The following is a 15,795-nucleotide window of genomic DNA, read 5'->3' as shown; positions in this document are numbered from 1 at the left end:
CCATGAGAGGTAGTGGTAACTGACTAATTTCTCATGATTTTTGAATAGTCCACTTAGCACTCATTGCATTTTCTAGTGATTTTTGAATAGTCCACTTAGCACATAGATATCATTTTTTGGGATTCAACTACATTAAGTAAGTCATTCATCTATGACCATTTCCATGAGAGGTAGTCATAACCGACTAATTTCTCATGATTTTTTAATAGTCCACTTAGCACTCATTGCATCGGGATGCTCACAGGGGTGAAGAAGTGGGATTGAAACCAATGAAATAAATCACATAGCATCAATCATCACTTCTGGGGCTTACACCCAGTAACCAGGACTTCCCGGGAGTTTTCCCCACCATCAAGCCCACTTAGCTTGCTACCCCATTTGCAAAACCTTAGCAAGTATTTTGCCTCATAAACCATTCAAGTAGAGTTCCCTTCACTCTTTTGAATTAAGTATTGGGGGTTTCGCAATACACTATATTGAATTCTTAATATTATACTATAAATAAGTGAAAAAAATATTTGGTGAAAGACAAACTAATAAGAAATTCAAAAAACAAACTATTCATTATTGAGTAATAAAAAATTTACAAAATATTCGTACAAAATTAAAAAACAATTTCAAATAAAATAATTTATTAATGAAATTGGAATAAATAACAACTTACTTTTTATATAGATTTCTTGAGGGAAAAATTTTATTAATTGATTTCCTTAGAGAAAAATAAAAAACAATTATAATTATTCAACAAAAATCTGGAAAAAAGAAAATTTTTAAATTTGGGTAAGACCTTTGACTTCCTCTACATTAAACCTACAATTTAATAAATAAATAAATTAGGTTAAATAATTTAAATATTTAAGTTTCATTGGCTTCCTCTGCATTAAACCTATATTTCAACTTTCAACGAGTCAAAAATTTATGATAATTAACTTAAACATTTACATGTAAAATTTACTCAACATTTATTTTTATTCAACGCCAAATACATTTGAAAAAAGAATACATGACACAGAAGCTTAAACCCCTGGCGCCTGAGTAAATAATTCTACCTCTATTTTTTATGTTCTGCCAATCATGTAATCCCATCGTGAAAATAGCACTAACATGTCACCATCTTAGGAATCCCATCATGAAAATAGCACTAAACACCTACATACGGAGTCTTTATTGTTCTGCATATTGGGATGTTTATCATTTAAATCCAACGTTACACATGCAACGCATAAAGCACGCCCAGTAGAACAAATGTGACAGCTGCCCCATCCAATGCATAAAGACGCCCATTAGAACAAATGTGACAGCTGCCCAATACTTCTAACACCTTTGCCAGAGATTAATGCAGTCTCCTAGAACACTTCCAGCCATCTATCCACACTACTGCACATCATCATTTTCGCCAGAGATATTCTCTACAGGCCTGCAACACATTCCTCCAGCGGTCTAACTACACGCCTGCGGATAATCATTTTGGGCAGAGCATTCCTCCAGCGATCTAAGTACACAGCTGCGCATCATCATTTCAAATTTTCTTCTATCCATCTCTTCTTTCCAATTTCTATGGCAGAAATAACAGCCACCCCTCATCACCCTGACATTGCTTCCTCCTCCACGGCCTCTTGTTCTGCGTCGGCGTCGACTCCTTATGTCCATTATGACATATTTGTCAACCATTTTGAGGATGAAACTAGAGACTTCGCCATCGCTCTCTGCAGTCGTCTTATTAACCGTGGATTGCATGTTTTTCTGGACGAGCTGGACTTCAGCGATGAAGAGGAGTTTCAATCTCGAATGGAAGATGCCATTTCACTAGCCTCTCTCCAGATCGCCATATTTTCTCCAAACTATGCTCAATGGAAATGGTCCATGGATACGCTCGTCAAGATGACAAAGTCGGAGACGCCTATTCTCCCAGTTTTTTATAAAGTCGAACCTTCTCATCTCAGGTTTACGAGCAAAGATGACAACGGACCATATGCTCAATGGCTGCGTGACCATGAGGATAAAAAAAAATACAGCTCGCAAACTATTCAGGCTTGGAGAGACGCTCTGTTCCATGTTTCCAACCTAAGTGGTTTAGAGCTGGAGGAGACAGATGGGTGAGCATTTCCTACTATTCAAATCCTTACTGATCGTTTTCAATTTGATCGATTGGCAGCGGTTTCTCACCATTGTGACTTAATATATAAAAGCGTTTCTCACTGCTTATTTTACACTCTGCTTGAATATTTAGGGGCGAGGATGTGCTCTTGGGTAAAGTCATGGACAGCGTCTTCAAAACCTGTCCTCCTTGCGATTACCATGTTTTCTTGAGTCATCGCGGGCCAGACACGAAGGAGAAATTCGCCCAGCCTCTCTACGCTCGCCTTCGTTCCCATGGATTACGAGTCTTTCTGGACAGACCGGAATTGGTGGGGGCACTCAAGATTGAAGCTCAAATAGAGTTGCCTATTCAATTCGCGTATGTCAATATCGTTATATTTTCTCCCAGATTTCCGGAATCTTCTTGGTGCATGAATGAACTCTTCCTCATGACAAAGTCCAGGGGTACCATGTCCAGGGGTACCATTTTACCTCTTTTCTATGAAGTGGAACCTTCCGATCTGGATGGATTTTACATTGAAACCCTGGTCTCCGAACACCTAGAGAAACGGCGACAGGACACAGAGACTATTGGGAAATGGAGAGACGCTCTTGCCGAAGTCCGAAAATTAAAAGGATTCAAGCTGGCCGGGTAAGAATTCTTGTCATCTTTTCCAAGAGCATCCTTGTGTCATTGCGAATTCCAGGTATCTAATACTTAATTATTAATTTTTCTATTCATCCAATATGTGTAGTTTACTTTACTCCAAACCCGTTAACTGAATCTGCAATGGAAATACGCTCAGACCTTTCCCATCCCTGAAGTGCTGTTTTCAATTTGTTGGAATACATGTCATTAGAGTAGGTATTTCTCACTGCTTATTAAATTGGTTTTACTCTTTTCTAATGGAATATTCAGGGAGGAGCTCGAGGAGGAGCTTATGCATAAGATTGTAGAAAGTGTGTTGGAATCTATTCCAGAACCAGCACCATCAGAACTCATGATAAGCTCCGAAGAGCATAGAGCGGCGAAAAGTGTTCTAAACGATGTTTCAAAACGGTCAGAAGTCGTCCCCGTGGAAGACTTTTATATTGGGCTGCCCGAAAAATTAGAAGATTTCGAGAAGGCGGTGCTATCGCAGCAAGAGGAAAAGCGTGTAGAGGCCAAGGTTGTGGGAATTCTGGGTGGTGTCGGAATTGGGAAAACAGTGTTGGCGAAAGAAATTTTCAAGTGTGAGAGATCAAATTACAAAGAATCCTCCTCTTTGTTTAATGTGAGAAACTGTGTTGCGAGAAAATATGCTCTAAAAGATTTGCAAAGTCGGATCATTAAGGACTTGAAATATAGTCATAAAGGAATCAAAAGTGTTCAAGAAGGTAAAGAGATACTCAAACAGCATCTCCAATCGTGTCAGGCTCTCGTAATATTAGATGATGTTGATCATGTGGATCAACTTGATGCATTGATGCCAATCCTTCACCCAAACAGCTTGATTTTGGTTACCTCTCGTAACAAGGATGTCCTCAATAAGTTCGGCATCGTAAATTCATCAATTTATCATCTAACCGGACTAAATGGAGAAGACTCCCGAAAGCTTTTACTCTCCTATGCCTTCAATCTCCCGGATCTACGACACCCGTCAATTTATCATCTACTTCGACTAAATATAAAAGATCTCCAGAACCTTTTACTCTCCTATGACTTGGATTGCCCGTTTCCACGATGCCCTTCTGATGATCCGCTTTTTGAATCTCTGGTACTTGAGTTTGTAACGGCCTGCGATGGTTTGCCAGAACCGTTGAAAGAGCTAGGGGAGAGTCTGAGAGGAAAAGACAGATCTGGCTGGGAAGAGCAATTGAATCAACTTCGACACGACTGCAAACTACTTATCCAGAAAAAGCTTAACGTTTGTTATGATTCACTAAATGAAGAGGAACAGCAAATGTTCTTAGATGTTGCTTGCTTCTTCATAGGTGAAGACAGATATAGCGTAACAAGGATATTCGGCATGGAAGGACTTCAGAAGCTAGAGAACAGATGTCTATTGAAGGTGACCAGTAAAATAGAAATGAATGAATTCCTGCGAAATTATGGAAAAAATAAGGCTAACAGATTAACGCCACGTCGGCTTTGGCATCAGGGGACCAAGCAGATCAATGATTTGCTTGAGGAATCGCCATCTGTAAGTGCTTCTGCAATCCTTCAAACCTTTGTAAACCTTTGAATTTCTATTTATTCTTAAGAAACGCATCTTTTGTTTATTCGTAAGAGAGATGCATCTCTGTATTTCCGCGGAATTACAATGAATGGAGACCCCGGAGATGATACTGAAATGCCATGTTGCAAACAGAGTGGTGACACGTTTAGTGATTCCAGCAATTTGAAATTTCTTGCAGCTCAAGGTGGTTATGTACAAAAGATATTGACTAGGCTGCGATCAGCAGATCTCTTATGGCTAAAGTGGCATAAGTGCACCCACTCTTCTCTTCCTCCCTGGATTTCCATGGGGAAATTACGCGTTTTAGAAGTGGACGGAAGCAAATTAACAGAATTGTGGCAACCTGAATCTCAGGTTTGGTAAATTTTTGTGTTCATTATTCCTTCGTTTCATTTTTCATTTCGTAGATGAAAATCGTCTGATAGTTGATATCTAAACATCGCAGCTTCCTCTCCAGTTGCGGGAGCTAAATATCTGCGCTCCCCTTTCACCGTTTCCAGAGTCCATAGATCGACTGCGGTTCCTTGAAAAGATTGTAGTTAAATGTTCTGGACCACTCCCATTCATGGCTTTGCCGGAAGAATTTTGTCGGCTGCGCTCGTTGAAATACTTAGAGATGACAGAGTGCTCAGGAATGATGTCGCTGCCCGATTCCTTCGGAGATCTAGCAAACCTCCAATATCTCGCTTTGACAGGCGCTTCTTGCTTGCAGATGCTTCCAGAATCATTAGGGAAATTAACTTTACTCAAGTATCTATCACTGGAAGGGTGCAGTGAGATACGAAAGCTGCCTGGTCTGGAACATTTCACTTCTTTGGAGACGTTAGATGTCAGGAAATGCAAGAATCTCGAGAGCATACCAGAGTTGGGGCAGCTCATCAAGCTCCAAATACTAGATGTTAGTGAATGCAGCCAGATAAAATGGCTATCAGGTTTAAAACATTTGAATTCTTTGGAGAACTTTAATGTTAGCGGATGCCAGAAGCTCCAGAGCATACCAGGGTTGGGGCAGCTCGCAAAACTCCTAGAGTTAAATGTTAGTGGATGCAGTGAGATAAAATTGCTGCCAAGTTTGGAAAATTTGACTTCTTTAGAGTCTTTTAATGTTAGCTGGTGCCAGAAACTCCAGAGCATACCAGGGTTAGGGCAGCTCACAAAACTCCAAACACTAGATGTTAGTGGTTGCAGTGAGATACAGACGTTGCCAGGCTTGAAACATTTGACCTCGTTGAAGACTTTTAATGTTAGGGGATGCAAGAAGCTCCAGAGCATAGATGTTAGTGGAAGCAGAGGGATACATACGCTGTCAGGTTTGGAACATTTGACTTCTTTGAAGAAGTTGAATGCTAATGGATGCAAGAAGCTGCAGAGATTACCAAGTTTGGGGCTACTCACAAAGCTCATGACAATAGATGTTAGTGAATGCTGTGAGATACAATCGCTCTTAGGTTTGAAACATTTGACCTCTTTGAAGACGTTGAATGTTAGTGGATGCAAGAAGCTGCAGAGCATAAGAGGGTTGGGGCAGCTCAGAAAGCTTCAAATATTAAATGTCAGCAGATGCTATGAGATACGAGAGCTGCCAGGTGTGGAACTTCTAACCTCTTTAGAGAGGTTGAATATTAGTGAGTGCAAGAAGCTTCAGAGCATACGACCGTTGGGGCAGCTCAGAAACATCCGAGCACTAGATGTTGGTGGGTGCCAGATACAATGGCTCTCAGGTTTGAAATATTTGACTTCTTTGAAGAAGTTGAATGTTAGTCAGTGCTGGAACCTTAAGAGCATACCAGAGTTGGGGCAGCTCACAAAGCTTCAAATATTAAATGTCATTGAATGCTACAAAATACGAGAGCTTCCAGGTGTGGAACATCTCACGTCTTTGAAGACGTTGAATGTTAGTGAGTGCGAGAAACTTGAGAGCATACCAGAGTTGGGGAAGCTCACAAAGCTTCAAATATTAAATGTCAGTCGATGCTACGAGATACGAAGGCTTCCAGGTGTGGAACGTCTCACGTCTTTGAAGACGTTGAATGTTAGTAAGTGCTGCGAACTTGAGAGCATGCCAGAGTTGGGGCAGCTGACAAAGCTCCAAACACTAGATGCTGGTGATTGTAGCCAGATGCAATCGCTCTTGGGTTTGGAAAATTTGACTTCTTTGAAGACGTTGAACATTAGGGGATGCGATAAGCTGCACAGCATACCAAGGTTGGCCCAGCTAAAAACGCTCCAGATACTTCATGTTGGATGGGAAAAGCTGCAGAGAATGCCAAGTTTGGAACATTTGACTTCTTTGCTGACGTTGGATATTACAGGATGCCAGAGGTTGGAGAGCATACCAACGTTGGGGTCGCTCACAAAGCTCCGAAATCTAAAGCTTTCTGGATTGACAAGCCTACGAGAGCTGCCAAGTCTGGAACATTTGACTTCATTGCAGAGCCTGCTAGTTTGTGCATGCCAGAGTCTGCAGAGCATACCAAGTTTGGAGCACCTCACAAACGTCGAGACACTAATTGTCGCTGGCTGCGGTGACATAAATTCGCTCCAGGGTTTGGAACATCTGATTTCTTTGAAGAAGTTGTCGGTTTGTGGATGCGAGAAGCTCGAGAGCATGCCAGGATTGGGGCAACTCACAAAGCTCGAGACACTAGATGTCATTGGATGCCGCGAGACACGTAAGTTTCCAGGTTTAGAATATATGGGTTTTTTGAGGAAGTTGAATATTTATCCGTGGTCTTGCATCAGAGAAACAGAGGGTGGGATACAAACACTCCAAGGTTTGGAACGTTTGATTTCTTTAGAGAGTTTGAATGTCTGGGATTGCAAGGAGCTGAAGAGCATACCACCGTTGGAACATTTGATTTCTTTAAAAAGTTTGAATGTCCGGGGTTGCAAGGAGCTGGAGAGCATACCACCGTTGAGGTTCCTCGAAAAGCTCAAAAGCCTGAATGTTCGGGAATGCCCTAAGATACAGGATCTGCCAGGTGTGGAACATTTGATTTCTTTAAAGAGTTTGGATGTCAGGGATTGCAAGGAGCTGGAGAGCATACCACCTTTGAGGTTCCTCCAAAAGCTCAAAAGCCTTCTTGTTGTGGGATGCCCTAAGATACAGGATCTGCCAGGTGTGCAACATTTGATTTCTTTAGAGAGTTTGAAAGTCATGGATTGCAAGGAGCTGGAGAGCATACCACCGTTGAGGTTCCTCCAAAAGCTCAAAAGCCTATGTGTTCAGGAATGCCCTAAGATACGGCGAATCTCTTATCACCGCGTGGGGTTTTGTAATGTCTTAAATCGGCGCAGCGTTTTTTAATGTCTTAAATCGGCCCCATGTCAGGCCACATTCATGATGCTATAATCCATGAAATAGCATTCGCCCTAAGATACAGGATCTGCCAGGTGTGGAATATGCGATGTCGTTGGAATGGCTTTCAGTTCACAGTTGTCCGGGAGTCCGGTGGGATATGGGAGTACTCGAGCAGCTGCGCCAACGAAAAATATCTGTAGATGTATTTAGAAGCTAGAAGCTAAGGGACGCTTATGTGTCGCTTAGTATAAATAAATGAGAAGCGCCGACACAGGTTGTGCAAGTTGTACAGGGGAGTACGCGAGCAGCTGCGCCAACGCAAAATATCTGTAGATGTATTTAGAAGCTAGAAGCTCAGGGACGCTTATGTGTCGCTTAGTATAAATAAATGAGAAGCGCCGACACAGGTTGTGCAAGTTGTACGGGGATGTAATGAGGTCTTGCTGTCCTCCATGTTCCGTTAGGAGTGGAGTCTATCCATGTTTGAAAGTTTGAAGAGTCAATGTTAGATTAGGGAGTCCATCCATGTTTGAAAGTTTGAAGAGTCAATGTTAGATTAAAGGTTGTGCAAGTTGTACGGGGATGTATGTAATGAGGCCTTGCTGTCCTCCATGTTCCGTTAGGGAGTGGAGTCCATCCATGTTTGAAAGTTTGAAGAGTGAATGTTAGATTAATAGAGAATCCCCAAACAACATGACAAGTGCATAAGGTGAACAGTGAATGATTACAGTGATAAATAGTTGTAGTTTCGACCACACAAAAATATATGAAAAAATTCAAAGCATGGTAAAAATTAAAACTGAATTCTAAATAAATTTAAAAAACAAAAGAGAGAGAAGTAAATCGTACGGGGTATGACATCATATATTCCTGTCTGTTTACTTTTGTCGGCATGCAATATTGTTAGGCAAAGGTTTAGAAAAAGGTTTGGAAAATTTGTAATTATGAAAACTTAATTTTAATTAAAATTTGAATGTTTATAAAATGAATATATTTACATTAAAAAATAAAATAAAATAAATCTATATAGTTGTTTTTTCGTTTTTAAACATCTATTATAATATTAAAAATAATTAATATTATTCACATATTAATTAATAATTAATATAATCATATTGATTTTTTTTATGTTTATGTATCACATTTATTTTTTATATTATTATAATATTAAAAATGATAAAAATAATTAACATAATCATATTTATTTTTTATGTTTATGTATCATATTTATTTTTTATGTTTATGTAGTTGGGATTTTCAGCGTTTCAGTCGAGTTTCAAAAGCACCACGTAAATATAAAAAACATAAATAATATGGTCGACTTAAAACTATAAAAATAATTTATATAAAAAATATTATATTAAATAATATAATACAATAATATTGGAATGAATTAATACACTAATAAAATATAAATTAATTATATATATATTATTTTCTAAATTATATTAATAATATAATATAGATTAAATCTATGTTAATTTGTAGTAATACTATAATAGAGTGTATAATATATATGAATATCTATAATATATATTATAGATACAAATTTATTATATATAAAATGTTATTGGTGTGTAAGAAGAAAGTTAATACTATGGTTTATTAATTATGCTGATAGGCGTTTTTATTGTGAGGTTTATCATGGTGACACTATTTAGATTCATCATCCCTACCACAATATTAAACAAGTGTCTCACAATTCCAACAACACTTACTGCAATCTTAGGACGAACAAGCTACTGCAACAATTCTCTTGAGGAACCATTCTCATTCCCACTTCAGAAATCAAATGAGTTGTCATTGGGCACAAATTCATAGACGAGTAGCTTCTAGTCATTGTTTGAAATGAAACACAAAAGCTTCATCACATTGTTATGCCTCATCCTACTGCTAACCATCTCCATCTCTGCATTGAATTCCTTCTCTACCCCAGCCCCAAACTTTCCTCGTCGATTGCTACAGATTTTATTTACAACCTCCACTTCTCCACTATCCAAAATCACCCTGTATATTGTTCTGCATACTTAGCAGGTTTGGCATGCTAAGTATGCTCCAACATATAGAGTTCAACTTCCTCTGAGAGAGGGTCCTAATGAGAGTAGATATTGCTAAAAAATCACATCGTTGCTTTCCTGATTTGTTGGAAGTCTCCTATCTTGGTACCATGCAATATTGTTAGGCAAAGGTTTAGAAAAAGGTTTGGAAAATTTGTAATTACTTTTTAAATATGAAAACTTGAATTTTAATTAAAATTTGAATGTTTATAAAATGAATATATTTACATTAATAAAATAAAATAAAATAAAATAAATCTATATGGTTGTTTTTTGGTTTTTAAACATTTATTATAATTTTAAAAATAATATAAAATAATTAATATTATTCACATATTAATTAATAATTAATATAATCATATTGATTTATTTTATGTTTATGTATTACATTTATTTTTTATATTATTATAATATTAAAAATGATATAAAATAATTAACCTAATCATATTTATTTTTTATGTTTATGTATCATATTTACTTTTTATGTTTATGTACTTGGGATTTTCAATGTTATCAGTGGAGTTTCAAAAGCACCAAGTAAATATAAAAAACATAAATAATATGGTCGACTTAAAACTACAAAAATAATTTATATAAAAAATATTATATTAAATCATCTAATACAATAATATTGGAATGAATTAATACACTAATAAAATATAAATTAATTACATATATATTATTTTCTAAATTATATTAATAATATAATATATATTAAATCTATGTTAATTTATAGTAATACTATAATAGAGTGTATAATATATATGAATATCTATAATATATATTATAGATACAAATTTATTATATATAAAATGCTATTGCTGTGTAAGTAGAAAGTTAATACTATGGTCGTATATTAATTATGTTGATAGGCGTTTTTATTGTGAGGTTTATCATGGTGACATTATTCAAATTCGTCATTCCTGTCACAATCTTAAACAAGTGTCTCACAATTCCAGCAACACTTACTGCAATCTTAGGATGAACAAGCCACTGCAACAATTCCCTTGACGAACCATTCTCATTCCCACTTCAGAAAACAAATGAGTTGTCGTTGGGCACAAATTCGTAGACCAATAGATTCCAATCATTGCTTGAAATGCAACACAAAAGCTTCATCACATTGTTATGCCTCATCCTACTGCTAACCATCTCCATCTCTGCATTGAATTCCTTCTCTACCCTAGCCCCAAACTTTCCTCGTCGACTACTACAGATTTTATTTACAACCTCCACTTCTCCACTATCCAACATCACCCTGTATATTGTTTTGCATCCTTAGTAGGTTTGGCATGCTAAGTATGCTCCAATATATAGAGTTCAACCTCCTATTAGAGAGGGTCCTTATGAGAGTAGGTATTACGAAAAAATCACATCGTTGTTTTCTTGATTTGTTGGAAGTCTCCTATCTTGGTACCATTTACCTCAACCTCCTAAATATTTTTTTTTCCTCTACTTATTTTTCACTTGTTTATGAAAGAATTTGGTGTTTCCTCCCTATAGTCCCAAGCTTCGAGAATTAAGTGTCCAATATTCCTCTTCATATTTTAGTAGTGAATGATATTTTTCAAACTAAATTTTTTCTTAGCTCATCATTTCCTCTGACATAGATCCTTTTTCCATGGAGGAGTGAAAGGTGATCAATGGGCACTAAATAAGACATCCATTCCACAACTAAAAGTGTTGGGCTAATATTTCTTGATCCTCAAGCTTTATCTCTTGGAGAAGAGCAATAGAGGGATTTTCCTTCTTGATTAGAGATTTCACTTATGATTTCCTTTTTCTAGACCCTAAGCCCCTATAATTATAGGAGAGAACTATCATTGCTTACATTTTGAGTGGGGAACCCCTTTAGGCAGGGAAAATCCAAAACTTCTCTTATTTCCTTTACTTCATAGGTCACCCATTTGGATGTTTTTGAGGGTGGGTTAATGGCTCAGTTCTTTCTCTCCTTTTTTTCATTTGTTCAATCCTTATTTATCTATTGGATTTCCTCCTTGATCAATAGGTTCTATGATTAATATCCCTGGCTTTGTATGCTTTTTATTTTTCATTTGCTGAACTGGAAAATGGAGCTCCTGTCATACCAACCCTTGGAAAAAAAAGTATTCCTCTGCTTTTTAGGATTTGACTTGCATGTGCGTTGGGTCTTCATTGGATCTAACTACCATAGATTCTTTCGTTGGGCCTTGAGAAGGTACGAGGATAGGGGTCAAATCCACGGTTAGGTATTTTCCTAGGGGATCTCCTCATCTTCATCTTGATTTGCATGTGTTTCATACCCATTACCTGAGATTCCTCTGTTAATTAATTTATTTTTTCCTTCTCCATTTCCTACCAATTTGTTATTTGGAGGGGGGGGGGGGGGGCAAATTCTTTAGCAGGCGCTTGTCTCTATGGCTAGGTTGAAGGAGGATTTAGCTTTTGAGGGAATTTTCTCTTTTTAGCTTTTTGCCATTGGTCCCCTTGATCACTTTGCTTCTCCTGATCTTCTAGTTTCTTTAGGAAAATGTCAATAGTCGTGACAAACTTTTCATCTAAATGGCAGTTGATCTTAGTCGACTTCTTGAATATGTGCCCAAATTTCCAAGCTTAGATTGATTTCCGCATATCCTAGCACAAGAGAATAGTCCATCTTTGGGTTCAACAAAATCAACAAATTTCCGCAATGTGTTCCCGATCGTTTTGAAGGTGGCATCATTCCAACAGTGGAGGGGAAGGAAGGAAAAATTCACCCATAGAAACAAAGGAAGGGACATTGAAATCGAGGTTGAATTTGGGGCTCCATCAATCCAAATAAAACCCTTGTGCTCCCATGAAGTACAACCCACTGTGGAATATTTGATATCGATCTAATTTTTTCTCGAAGAAGATGGTGAAGAAAGCCTTGCCACAAAATGAAGAAGTGACTCTTCCATCTATCAAGGGTTTCCAATTATTTAGGGCCCATTGGAAAACTATTCATGGGGAGGGCCATAGGCCCATGAATTGACCTAGTAGGCCCCAATCTTCCAATTAGAGAGCTCGAAGCCTAGTTTGGGGAGCCAAGATTTAGACTTTGGGGATCTCATCCAATTTTTTCCACAAAATGAGATGATGCAGTGTTTTGGAACTTAGGTCCATTCCAAACCAAGGAATTAAAAGCTTCGACCTCCTAGTTAAGATGAGGAGGGGAGGCCAGATTAGTCATGATTAACCACTTGACCAAGGCTAGGGCCGATGGCTAGAAGATCTATATGGAGGGAGAATATGGGAATAAGCAAAGAAAAAACAAAAAAAAGAGGGATTCAAGGTAGCAAAGTAGAGTAAAAGGGAAGATGCAACGGGAGGGACGTCGACCTAACAAGCAGTGCCTCAAGGTCACAAAGGAAGCATGGCAGATCAAAGGATCACAAGGTTGACATGCCTCAGAGCATTAGAGCTACATAGGAATTCTTCGGGTGAAGACAAACATTACTCTTTACCAAATTTTCCCAAATAGATTTAATTTAAATAACAATATTGTTAGTTATAGTGATGTTCATTCAATGAAGAAGATTTCATTGTTCCAATGCATTATTCTATTATTGACACTAAAAGCAGATGCAACAAATATTCAAAATGTTTTTCCATCTATTAGGGTGCATATATCTCATATGAAAATAGGTCCATTTATCATGATGCATATAACTTATATGCAAGAATGTGATGAATGATAAACCTTTCTTTGGTGAATTACATCAATTGTACTATGAGTGCATCGATAACGGCTAGGATCTTCCCACCTTGAATCTAATTGGAACTTGAAACTAGACTTGATACAACCGATAAATTAGTGATGGAAATTTTGTTGTTTTCTTATAAGGACTTTAGAGACTATGAAGACTATTGATAGTTTCAATAGTTTCTTACAACATTCTTTTATTAACACTAGGTTTTATCTCTATCTTTATTTCAAATAATTAATTGATACTTTGTTTATTATTATAAATTTAAATTGTGCACAAATAAATATATAAAGTAGAGAATAAGACAATATTTTCAAACCCCCATGATACTATTATGAAAAGAGAGAAGACACAAAGAAATATTAATTGTAAGAAAAAATATGTAACTCATGACTTGTATCATATATCATATTAATTTATACCAAATAATTTTTTAAAAGATATGAATAAGATATTAATAATTTAACTATTATATTAAATTATATATTTTTAATATAAATTTAATTATATAAACTAATACTAAAAAAATATTATTATTTTGAAATTTAAAATAAATAAATAAGTATATACATACATACATACATACATACATACATACATACATACATATATAATTTTAATGAAAGTATATTCAAATCTCTTGTTTAATTAGATTTGAAATAATATAATAACTTATTTTTAACCTTATTTATTAATTTGAATAAAAATTATAATAAAATTTAAAATGAATCTAAATGATTTGAAATTTTTCTTTCATTATTTTCCAAATATGCTTTACCATATTGTATTTAAAATTATATTATATTTTTATTTATTTCAATAAAATTATAATAATATTTAAAATAAATTTAACTTAAAATGATTTGCCATTAAAATTTCACTTACGCTTCTACATGAAAATGAGTTACATGATCTATTAAAATTGAGTTAAAAAATGACTTGTCATATTGCATTATCTACACATTTCCATGGAACCACAACCATAAATCCGATTATTTTGGTGGTGTTGATTGCTTGTTCCTGGGGAGAATTCAAGTTCATATATTTTAGAACGTGTTAGGTAGTTTCGAGACACACATAACTTCATAACTACTTGGGAAATATTTACTTATTTCAACATTTTAAGCCATCAAATTCTAGAGCTCTCTAATTATGTAATTAGAGGGCATTATAGTTTGAAAGAAATATATATCTATATATAAAAAGTCTAATATCATGTATTGAGATTGTAACTACTCAAATATATTAAAAAAATATCAAAATATTCACAAAATCGTTACAAAATTGTATTAACATATTATCTAGTTGTTGGAAATATTTTTGGCACAAAATTTTATTAACACATCTTGTTATTATTTTTATTTTTCACAATGTTTTGATTTAAAAAAAAATAAAAAATTGATGGTTGTCCACTATTCGAATTGCTATGGGGACAATGCATATTAAAATTAAATGAGATAAACACAAAACAGAGGGCTTAATAACACTACTCCAACACCAATTTGTCTATCTAAAAAATCAATAGAGTTAAAAAACAATACATGGGTGTGAAGTTTTCTAGAAGTAAATCCCTTTGGCTAACTTGTTATTAATTGAATCTACTATCGTTTTAGTGAATTAAATAATTAATCCAACTACAAGTTCCCTAAGGTTGTTTATTACACAAAATGGCTTTGGCTAACTAGTTATTAATTGAATCTACTATTTTTTAAGTGACGGAAAGAATTGATCCAAATGCAAGTTCCCTAAGGTTGTTTATTAACACAAAATGGAATTTTGTGAATGCTGAATAAAAAAAATTATGCGAAGTAAATTATTACGCAAAATGGCTTTGGCTAACTAGTTATTAATTGAATCTGCTATTTTTTAAGTGACAGAAAGAATAAATCCAAATGCAAGTTCCCTAAGGTTGTTTATTACAAAAAATGGAATTTTGTGAATGGTGAAAAAAAAATTATTCGAAGTAAAAACCAAGTATAACGATGGAACGTGTAAATATAATGTAATGGTCAAATCACATATCCAATAGTATATCTTGTGAATTTTTAATGTGGTTTACCATTAAGCATACTTCCATGAGAAAATCTCTCACAAAATGGAATTTTGTGAATGCTGATAAAAAAAATATTCGAAGTAAAAAACAAGTATAATGCTGGAATGTGTAAATATAATGTAATGGTCAAATCACATATCCAATAGTATATCTTGTGAATTTTTAATGTGGTTTACCATTAAGCATACTTCCATGAGAAAATCTCTCACAAAATGGAATTTTGTGAATGCTGATTGAAAAAAATATTCGAAGTAAAAAACAAGTATCACTATGGAAGGTGTAAATATAATGTAATGGTCAAATCACATACCCAATAATATATCTTGTGAATTTTTAATGTGGTTTACCGTTAAGCATACTTCCATGAGAAAATCTCTCA

General features: G+C 35.6%; 3 protein-coding genes across 4 annotated transcripts; all 3 read left to right on the top strand.

The window, feature by feature from the left end:
• The first annotated feature begins 1,557 nt into the window (after window positions 1-1,557).
• Window positions 1,558-2,100, top strand: LOC149215986 (toll/interleukin-1 receptor-like protein). Its single transcript, XM_089389792.1, has one exon. It carries the CDS (start codon window positions 1,558-1,560, stop codon window positions 2,098-2,100), a length of 543 nt encoding a protein of 180 aa, XP_089245918.1.
• A 158-nt stretch (window positions 2,101-2,258) lies between these two features.
• LOC149215985 (TMV resistance protein N-like) lies at window positions 2,259-4,304 on the top strand. The gene is made up of 2 exons (XM_089389791.1): window positions 2,259-2,731; window positions 2,999-4,304. The coding sequence occupies exons 1-2, from the start codon at window positions 2,259-2,261 to the stop codon at window positions 4,302-4,304; spliced, it is 1,779 nt and encodes a 592-aa protein (XP_089245917.1).
• Window positions 4,305-4,373: 69 nt separating this feature from the next.
• On the top strand, window positions 4,374-8,351 carry LOC149215984 (uncharacterized). Of its 2 annotated transcripts, XR_016251044.1 has the most exons (3): window positions 4,374-4,652; window positions 4,744-8,036; window positions 8,196-8,351. XR_016251044.1 is itself a non-coding variant. In XM_089392648.1 (2 exons), the coding sequence occupies exons 1-2, from the start codon at window positions 4,383-4,385 to the stop codon at window positions 7,603-7,605; spliced, it is 3,132 nt and encodes a 1,043-aa protein (XP_089248774.1). In that variant the 5' UTR covers window positions 4,374-4,382; the 3' UTR covers window positions 7,606-8,351. The 2 variants fall into 2 exon arrangements, 1 of the variants encoding a protein (XP_089248774.1); XM_089392648.1 differs by having other exon boundaries at window positions 4,744-8,351.
• Window positions 8,352-15,795: the final 7,444 nt, after the last annotated feature.

This window comes from Pinus tabuliformis, chromosome 1_1 (genome assembly GCF_031772625.1).
Source record: "Pinus tabuliformis cultivar Carrire ecotype Pingquan chromosome 1_1, CPIR1, whole genome shotgun sequence".
In the NCBI taxonomy this organism is placed as follows: Eukaryota; Viridiplantae; Streptophyta; class Pinopsida; order Pinales; family Pinaceae; genus Pinus; species Pinus tabuliformis.
The sequence above is the reverse complement of the archived record's forward strand: the minus strand, read 5'-3'. Positions and strand labels throughout refer to the sequence as shown.